This window comes from Lytechinus pictus, chromosome 6 (assembly GCF_037042905.1).
Source record: "Lytechinus pictus isolate F3 Inbred chromosome 6, Lp3.0, whole genome shotgun sequence".
In the NCBI taxonomy this organism is placed as follows: domain Eukaryota; kingdom Metazoa; phylum Echinodermata; class Echinoidea; order Temnopleuroida; family Toxopneustidae; genus Lytechinus; species Lytechinus pictus.
The window spans coordinates 15,738,990-15,749,502 of record NC_087250.1 but is presented as its reverse complement, the minus strand read 5'-3'; the positions used below and the strand labels follow the sequence as shown (position 1 = coordinate 15,749,502).

Genomic DNA, 10,513 nt, shown 5'->3' with positions numbered 1-10,513 from the left:
GAAGGCGATGGTATGGTGGTGATAGTGATGATGATGATGGCGGTATATGATGGTGGTTAAGTCGATGGTATGGTGGTGATAGGGATGATGATGGTGGTGGTATATGGTGGTGAAGGCGACGGTATGGTGGTGATAGTGATGACGATGGTAATATATGGTGGTGAAGGCGATGGTATGGTGGTGATAGTGATGATGATGATGGCAGTATATGGTGGTTAAGGCGATGGTATGGTGGTGATAGTGATGATGACGATGGTGATATATGGTGGTTAAGGCGATGGTATGGTGGTCATAGGGATGATGACGATGGCGGTATATGGTGGTGAAGGCGATGGTATGGTGGTGATAGTGATGATGACGATGGCGGTATATGATGGTGGTTAAGTCGATGGTATGGTGGTGGTAGGGATGATGGTGGTGGTATATGGTGGTTAAGTCGATGGTATGGTGGTGGTAGGGATGATGGTGGTGGTATATGGTGGTGAAGGCGACGGAATGGTGGGGATAGTGATGACGGTGGTGGTATATGGTGGTTAAGGCGATGGTATGGTGGGGATAGTGATGACGGTGGTGGTATATGGTGGTTAAGGCGATGGTATGGTGGTGATAGTGATGATGATGGTGGTATATGGTGGTGAAGGCGATGGTATGGTGGTGATAGTGATGATGATGGTGGTATATGGTGGTGAAGGCGATAGTATGGTGGTGATAGTAATGATGATGGTGGTATATGATGGTGAAGGCGGTGGTATGGTGGTGATAGTGATGACGATGGTGGTATATGATGATGGTTAAGTCGATGGTTTGGTGGTGATAGTGATGATGTTTTCTCCAATGCAGGTTGGATGCCAGAACCGTCTCCTGACGACAGCAATCCTTGGATTCAAGCAGATATTGGTGTCCTGCGTGACATCATAGGTGTACAATTACAAGGGAATGCTGATGATGATAACTGGGTTACAACATACAGAGTCAGATTGAGCATTAATGGCTCTGTATGGAAGGACGGTGTCAACATCAAGGGGTCAGAGGTATGAAAGGGGGCTAGGGGAGGGGCTCATGTCTTCAAAAAAGTGAAGTTTTGTCATTAAACATGAATTTATTGAATTTCCACAATATTTTCACGTAATATTCCATATACAGTATATCAAAGAGCAAGTTTGCAAAAAAATATCATGAAAAATTATGCAATATATATGAGTTTCTGTCAGAAATATCTTCATCAGCTCTTTTGTTTAGATAAAAAATGATGTAAAAATGATGATGCTCCATGTCTGTGCACCCTTTCACCTTCCACATGATTCAGGGATTTAGATGAGAAGGGCTACTAGTTGAGGTTGCTACATGCGATGCCTGTGATGTAATATCATGTTGACACAGATTTTCCGTGGATATTTATCTATGTCATGTACATGTAGGTGTAAAGCTTTTGGTCATTCTGTGTCTTTTCCGTCTCTACAATCACGCAGATAGATGTACATGTATCCACAGACAAAGGGCCCTGCATAAAACTAAGGGTACTGCGCTATAGTCCCTATCAATTGTTCGTAGTTACCCCTAATTTATGTTTATGTTTTATTCTTTTCCTTTTTGTATTTTTTATTAATAATAGTTTTACATCTATCTGCCCAAGTAAATTAAACACAGCGGCATCACCGCTTAATCTTCATCCTATCAAATTTAACTTTGTAATTCACTCTCACAGATTTTCCATGGCAATCGAGACAGAGACTTGATCGTCACCAACTACTTCATACAACCGGTCCAAACCAGATATGTCAGGATCTATCCACAAACGTGGCATGGGGATATTAGTTTCCGGTTCGAGCTGCTTGGCCTGACTAAGATACCTCTGAGTGAGGTTCTTGATGCTGGTATATATACAACTAAAAATTCTCATAGACGGGGGGGGGGGGGGGGGGAGGTTGTCACAGAGTTTGTGTGACGAGGAGGGGGGTGCTGAAGAGAATATTTGCAATCAATTGCAAATTTTCTGTTGGGATTTTAACAATCAATGGATCCTTTTTATCTGTAGCAAATCAGGGGAGCTTTTCATCAAGGACTTGTTTTATTTGAGAAGTCCTATTTTATCCGACAGTTACCATAGTAACAGTGCTTCTTGGCCAATCAGATTCAAGGAAACACGTAAGATCTAGCAACTTGTCAGACGAAATTGCTGATGAAACGCTCCCCAGATTACACTTCTTGTTGCAAGAAGCAGTTCTGTAATCAGTCACAAATTTACAACTAATTACAAGAAATGTGATTGATTTAGATCAAAAATACACTTTCAATTGATCGCAAGTTTCTTGCAACGCCCATTAGACTTGTGCTTGAATACCAACGCGCACTTGATATTTTACTTGTAATATGATTGATGGATGCGCGCTAGTGTGTGTCTTGTTGGCATGATCTGACCATCTTATACTGCACGCAACTGAAATTCAAGTTTGATTTTAAGTCACAGTTAACCCTATCCAGCCGGGGGGGGGGACAAAAACACCCCCCCCTAATTATTTTTCATGATAAATCCGTAAGGCGAAAAGATCACGCGACAATGTTTCATTACTTTTTTCTTTCAAGTCTCAAGTAACTTTTAAATTTAAATTCGCGACGTGAGGGTACGCGGTTCCAAAGTTACGTAACATTTTGTAAGTGCATATCAGACCCAAAAATGCTCAAAAAAGTGATTTCATGTACAAATCCAATGCAAATTGTGTATGTAGCCAAAATTTGTATCATTATTCTGAAATAGTACTGCCGACAATTTCCATCGAAAAAAAAAGAACGAAAAACAAAGTAGAAAATGACTGCATAATACATACAAAATTTCAAAAAAGCAAAATATTTCAGACAAAAATTTAATCTTGACATTTAAAAAAAAAAAATCATTTGATAATAATCTTAAGAATATCCAGACCAAACTATAGCAGTATGGGGCTATATTAAAAAATTTAAAGCCAAATTACAATTTTTTTGCATTAGCATAATTAATTTAAAATAAAAATTTGAATAGTTTTGGTACAACTGACATTTGAATTGTAGAGATTAAGTCAGGGGTGACTTGTGTGCCATTTTTTTTTGCATTTGCGCGATCAACAATCACGATCAGGGGGGCTTTATTCATAAGTATATTATTATTTTTCTCATCTTGATTATGTTCAAAATAAAGTCCCCGACAATTTCCATTGAAAAAAAAAATAAAAGTTGAAAAACAAAGAATTTACATAAGAAATTAAAAACATAATATATAAGAAAATAAATGTAATGTTGAAAATGTCTAATAGAAATTTGATGACATTCCAGAAAAAGTCTGTGAACCAAAAAGTAGCATTTTAGGGGCATTATTTAGTTAATTAGAACAAGGTTTTTGATTTTATGCATAAATTAGCATAATTAATAAGATTTTTTTGCAGAATTTGATCTTTCAGTTTTGTAGATTATGCCATGGGTAACGCATGTGCCAATTTTTGTCGCGATTGGGCTGTTGATGGCTGAGATCATAAGAGGGCTGAATCAGCCCCCCTCCCTTCTTTGCAGGCGTCGAAATAGCCCAGTTTATTTAGGGTTAAGGATGCAAGCGAAAAATTATGGAGTATTTTTTAACATTTGTATACGTGTTTTGTTTATATGCTTTTAGGGCCCCTACTAATACCAGCTTTTGCTGAAAGGGCACCCTATCAAATTATTTAAATGATAAAATTAAAACATTATTTTTATATTTTGCCAGAGAAACCACTGACGTTTTATCCTCTCGGGATGGTGAATGGAGATATAGAGGATTCTCAGCTTACGGCAAAAAATTGTTGGGATAACGAACAATGTGCACCTAGCGCTCGCCTTCATAGTAGACACCCCGGACATCCTGGTAAGCTCACTCATAAGTTGTACTCCCTGCTTAAAGGAGAAGTTTACCCTTAAGATTTTTTTTTTGATTAGAATTTTAAGTTCTGGGCATTCTGGTAAGCTCACTCATAAGTTGTACTCCCTGCTTAAAGGGGGAGTTTACCCCGAAGAAAAGTTTGTTGTAAAAATAGCAGAAAAAATAATGAAAAAATAATGGTGAAGGTTTGAGGAAAATCTGTTAAAGATTGAAAAAAGTTATTAGAATATTAAGTTCTTGGCATTCTGGTAAGCACACTCATAAGTTGTACTCCCTGCTTAGGGGGGAAAGTTTACCCCCGAAGAAAAGTTTGTTGTAAAAATAGCAGAAAAAATAATGGTGAAGGTTTGAGGAAAATCTGTTAAAGATTGAAAAAAGTTATTAGAATTTTAAGTTCTGGACATTCTGGTTAGCACACTCATAAGTTGTACTCCCTGCTTAGGGGGGAAAGTTTACCCCAAAGAAAAGTTTGTTGTAAAAATAGCAGATAAAATAATGAAAAAATAATGGTGAAGGTTTGAGGAAAATCTGTTAAAGATTGAAAAAAGTTATTAGAATATTAAGTTCTTGGCATTCTGGTAAGCACACTCATAAGTTGTACTCCCTGCTTAGGGGGGAAAGTTTACCCCCGAAGAAAAGTTTGTTGTAAAAATAGCAGAAAAAATAATGAAAAAATAATGGTGAAGGTTTGAGGAAAATCTGTTAAAGATTGAAAAAAGTTATTAGAATTTTAAGTTCTGGACATTCTGGTTAGCACACTCATAAGTTGTACTCCCTGCTTAGGGGGGAAAGTTTACCCCAAAGAAAAGTTTGTTGTAAAAATAGCAGATAAAATAATGAAAAAATAATGGTGAAGGTTTGAGGAAAATCTGTTAAAGATTGAAAAAAAGTTATTAGAATTTTAAGTTCTGGACATTCTGGTTAGCACACTCATAAGTTGTACTCCCTGCTTAGGGGGAAAAGTTTACCCCAAAGAAAAGTTTGTTGTAAAAATAGCAGATAAAATAATGAAAAAATAATGGTGAAGGTTTGAGGAAAATCTGTTAAAGATTGAAAAAAGTTATTAAAATTTTAAGTTCTGGACATTCTGGTTAGCACACTCATAAGTTGTACTCCCTGCTTAGGGGGGAAAGTTTACCCCAAAGAAAAGTTTGTTGTAAAAATAGCAGATAAAATAATGAAAAAATAATGGTGAAGGTTTGAGGAAAATCTGTTAAAGATTGAAAAAAGTTATTAGAATTTTAAGTTCTGGACATTCTGGTTAGCACACTCATAAGTTGTACTCCCTGCTTAGGGGGGAAAGTTTACCCCGAAGAAAAGTTTGTTGTAAAAATAGCAGATAAAATAATGAAAAAATAATGGTGAAGGTTTGAGGAAAATCTGTTAAAGATTGAAAAAAGTTATTAGAATATTAAGTTCTTGGCATTCTGGTAAGCACACTCATAAGTTGTGCTCCCTGCTTAGGGGGGAAAGTTTACCCCCGAAGAAAAGTTTGTTGTAAAAATAGCAGAAAAAATAATAATAAAATAATGGTGAAGGTTTGAGGAAAATCTGTTAAAGATTGAAAAAAGTTATTAGAATTTTAAGTTCTGGACATTCTGGTTAGCACACTCATAAGTTGTACTCCCTGCTTAAAGGGGGAGTTTACCCCGAAGAAAAGTTTGTTGTAAAAATAGCAGAAAAAAAATGAAAAAATAATCGTGAAGGTTTGAGGAAAATTTATTAGAGATTAAGGAAGTTATTAGAATTTTTAAGTTTGGGATTTGTGACGTCATAAATAAGCTGCTGCCCCATTAGTTATGTAATGTAAAAGGCATGAATTTCATTTTTTTTAATGGTTCCTATGACTTATTTTTGTTTTCTATTCATGATCGGGTGTGAAATGATTTGTCTTTTGATATATGAAAAGAACAGTTAAAAAAACATTTTCAATTTTCTGAGAAAATGACATTTCATTGATTTTTTACTATTTGCTTTGTAGGAATGCTGCTCGCATATGACGTCACAAATCAAATAATTAAAATTCTAATAACTTTTTAATTCTTTGATATTTCTATCAAGCCTTTGGCAATGTTTTTTTATTACCGGCATTTTTCTGCTAATTTTAGTTTCCCTTTAAAATAATTAAATTTAAATAGTCCTTACCATCTCTATCTTCACTATCAAAATTATGAACATAGATTACCTCTCTGCATTATAACTGTATTAATTATTTGAATGAGTTTTAATCAGTGATTGTCCTCTTTTCAAGTGATTGGCTTATATATGTTGACAATCCTCAAGGTTTACAGGCATTATGCGCATCTCAATGGGGGATGCACTGCCTGCCAAGTGATCAGCATTTCCAAAAAGTTAGGTGAAATCTCATTTTCAAACATAATTGTTTTTTGTTTATTATTGTATATTTGTATTTGCTCCGTCTGTTTAAAGTCCTTGATCTGACTTTGATTGATATAGGACCACCTTATGGCGGAGGATGGGCGTCTGGAGACCGAAAAAACCCCTGGATACAAGCAGACTTAAAGGTATTTATAAGTTCACCTTGTTCTAGGTCCTGTAACAGAAAGGTTCGTGATTAATGAATAATTTGAAAGAACAATCCTGATTGTTTCTTCGTCAGTCTGCTGAGCAACATGTGCAAGCAACGACGATTTTGATTGGCCATTTCATTTACCGATTAATTGCTCAAATTTGTGTAATACGGTGCCTTGATTTTAAAAGAATTGCATTTTGTATATCGGAAATAGGCTAAATATAGGGCTTATAGTATAAAAACAGTAATTCAGAGTTTCAGAGTATCATGCAGTTGTGCTCAAAGATTAGTGAACCAAACCATAAATTGCACTCCTTCATGCCGAGTGTTGAATTTAGGCAACAATATTACAATGTTCTGCGAGCCGAGAAATAACAAACTTTTTTAATGTAATATTTTATCATCTGACTTCAATAAATGAATATCTAAAGGCGACCGCACACCTTACGATTGGTCTGCAACCCGATTTCAGAACAAAATGTAGTAGAATTTGATGCTAATATTGAGACTGGGAATATCTCACTGTGTAATGTTCTAAATCATCGTACGAATACCTACATGTATATTCAATCATGCTATCATTCTTCTTAGAATAAAAGCGATTTTAATATCTAGTCGTAATGACGTCATAGTAATCTTACGATTGGTTACAATTTGAAACTAATTTGGCTTTTGCTAAAAAAATAAAGGCTTGCAATCTTTCAAAATGGTTATATTAGTGTTCTTTCCATTACTTTTAACCTCAAATAAAATGATATGTTCCATTCACATTTTCAGAAAATGAGCAAAATGCGATTGGTTCCAAAATCAGATCACGAACAGTCATAAGGTGTGCGGTGGCATTAAAGCATGGCCGTATTTGAACACTTTGAATATGTTCATATTTGGTCTGGGTTCACTAACTTTTGAGCACCACTGTACAGGGGTGTATGTACAGAAATGATATGTATTTCAAAACATTGGGAATGTAAACCAAAGTTTGAAAATTAATCATGAGGGTTGGTTTCAAGTTCAGTGTTGGCCTTTTGGTGTTGGTGTTAGGTCAATTTTAACACGAGTATTACACCAAACAAAATGAAGATGGTCCTGAAAAGTCACTCACTAGTTGTTGAAATGTCAATAATATGATCTGGATCAGTTGTACAAACTCATAATAGGTTTTGGAGCTAGGGGAAACAATCCGAATTCCCACACCAACACCAACGCCAACACCGGACTTAAAATCACCCATTGACCACTATGATAGTGTGAATCTGTACTAATACCTGAACTCGGGATGAACTCAGCAAGACTTATGTACTATGTACAGTGTGTATGTAAAATGTACTGTGTGTATGTACAGTGTACTGTGTCTATGTACAATGCACTGTGTGTATGTACTATGGACAGTGTGTAGAGTATGTACAATGTACTGTGTATGTACAGTGTTGTGTGTGTATGTACAGTTTACTGTGTGTATGTACGATGTACTGTGTGTATGTACTATGTACAGTGTGTAAAGTATGTACAATGTACTGTGTATGTACAATGTACTGTGTATGTACAGTGTATAATTATGTACAGTGTACTGTGTGTATATGTACAATGTACTGTGTGTGTACAGTTTACTGTGTGTATGTACTATGTACAGTGTGTATATACTATGTACAGTGTGTACAGTATGTACAATGTACTGTGTATATACAGTGTACTGTGTGTATGTACAATGTACAGTGTGTATGTACGATGTACAGAGTGTATGTACACTGTACTATGTACAGTGTGTACAGTATGTACAATGTACTGTGTATGTACAGTGTACTGTGTGTATGTACAGTGTAGTGTGTGTATGTACTATGTCCGGTGTGTATGTACTATGTACAGTGTGTACAGTATGTTCAATGTACTGTGTGTATGTACAGTTTCCTGTGTGTATGTACAGTGTACAGAGTGTATGTACACTGTACTATGTACAGTGTGTACAGTATGTACAATGTACTGTGTATGTACAGTGTACTGTGTGTATGTACAGTGTACTGTGTGTATGTACTATGTCCGGTGTGTGTGTACTATGTACAGTGTGTACAGTATGTTCAATGTACTGTGTATGTACAATGTACAGTGTGTATGTACGATGTACAGAGTGTATGTACACTGTACTATGTACAGTGTGTACAGTATGTACAATGTACTGTGTATGTACAGTGTACTGTGTGTATGTACAGTGTACTGTGTGTATTTACTATGTACTGTGCCTATGTATAATGTACAATGTGTATGTACAATGTACAGTACTATCAGTGTACTGTGTGTATGTACAATATACCATGTGAATGTAAATTGTACTGTGTGTATGTACAGTGTATTGTGTGTATGTAAAGTTTTCTGTGTGAATGTACTATGTTCTGTGTGTATGTACAATGTACTGTGTAGCCAGAAGGCATTCAATATAGCCAGTAGATTTTGAATTTGCGAAATCTGGGCATAACCAAATGTGACTCGGAGACAGGTATCAAAATTGGGCTAGTGAATCACTATTTACTTTTTGATTGTAAATTGTGATGTATTTGAGGGATTTTGAATTTGAGAAATGTTACCACTGAATCTTAACACTGAATTTGGTAGCAGGTGCGATTAAAAAGCATTTTGTGTCAATCGCAGCCGACCTTCCCCTTTTGACAAAGTGTCCTTACGTGCTTTCTTACCATGTCCATGCTCATGTCCCCATGTTCATATTTATGATGTGTACTTGAAGCTAAGGAAATTGCGGACTGGTAAACCTGGATTAGCTCATGACCTAGCTCTCAGGATTTTGAAAGAATATGCATATGAAATTGTGTGTACCTTTAACTGCTTTGGTCAACCTATCATTCCAAACGGGAATAGTACCACAACAACGGAAAGAAGCTCAATTGATCCCGATTCCGAAATCATCTGCTGCTAACAAAGTGCATTTTGGGGCATCACGGTCTAGTGGTTATGACACTTTTCTTTCAATCTGAGGGACGTGGGTTCGATTCCCAGCCGTGGCGTGTTTTCCTTCAGCAAGAAATTTACCCACATTATGCTGCACTCAACCCAGGTGAGGTGAATGGGTACCCGGTAGTAAGAAATTCCTCGAATGTCTGAGCGCCTGCAGGCAGCACAGCTAAAGCTTGGGTAATAATGATAACATTATTGTAATGCGCAGTTGAGTATATGCCTACAGTAATTGCGCACTATATCTTTACAATATTTATTATTTGTACCATTAAAGGCAAACTTCTTGGTGATCGGCCTGATGACGCAAGGCAAGACTGAGTTTCGTGAACAATGGGTGACAAGATTCCGAGTATTGCGGAGTTTTGACCAATACCTATGGCACGATACTCTTGACATACGCCGCCAGATAGTAAGTAGTAGCCTTCGCACACAGACCCTGCCTGATTGAAAGCTTGATTAAGAATTGGGTCCTCACTCAAGACTAGCACAAATGAGCTTTGTTTATTTAATTCTACGTAAATGTGTATTTTGCCAAATCATACTCTTTGTTAGACCTCTATCTTAAAAAAAATTAAAGCCTATGATTATTGAATAGGATTACATTAAAAATATCTTATTAAAAGAAAAACACACTGAACTTTGACTCATATTGTATTTATGGATGCAAAACACCCAAGAAGAAAAAATTGTTGTGGACGAGTTGTTAAGTCTCCGGGTTATAACCTTAGTGACTTTTTACTTTCAAGTCTTGCACATCTTTTGAGACCAAATTTGCTGCACTCGAGTACGCGGTTCCGAAATTACGTATCATTTTGTAAGTGCATGTCAGACCCAAAACTGCTTAAAAATATGAATCCATGTACAAAGTCAATACAAATTGTGTTTTCAACCAAAAATTCATAACTACATGTATATTATTATTTTTACCTTTGTTGGTTTAAATGGATTTATTTCATGCTATTTATGATCGCAAAAGTGTCCCCGACAAAGTTCATTGAAAAAATATTAGAAAACAAATTAAAAAAGAAAAAGAAATACACAAGAATTAAGAAAACAATGAAATACATATGAAATTATTTATGTATTTGCTATTTTTTTGTAGATATTTGTTAGAAATGCTTGTATATATATGTATG

At 36.0% G+C, this 10,513-nt stretch overlaps 1 protein-coding gene across 1 annotated transcript in view; it reads left to right on the top strand.

The window, feature by feature from the left end:
- Window positions 1–306: 306 nt before the first annotated feature.
- Window positions 307–10,513, top strand: part of LOC129263243 (uncharacterized) — a 92,798-nt gene continuing 82,591 nt past the window's right edge. The window contains exons 1-6 of the mRNA XM_064100428.1: window positions 307–334; window positions 841–1,031; window positions 1,706–1,874; window positions 3,731–3,868; window positions 6,341–6,408; window positions 9,652–9,786. Of these exons, the coding sequence (XP_063956498.1) occupies window positions 307–334; window positions 841–1,031; window positions 1,706–1,874; window positions 3,731–3,868; window positions 6,341–6,408; window positions 9,652–9,786 (729 nt within the window). The remainder of the gene's footprint in view (window positions 335–840; window positions 1,032–1,705; window positions 1,875–3,730; window positions 3,869–6,340; window positions 6,409–9,651; window positions 9,787–10,513) is intronic.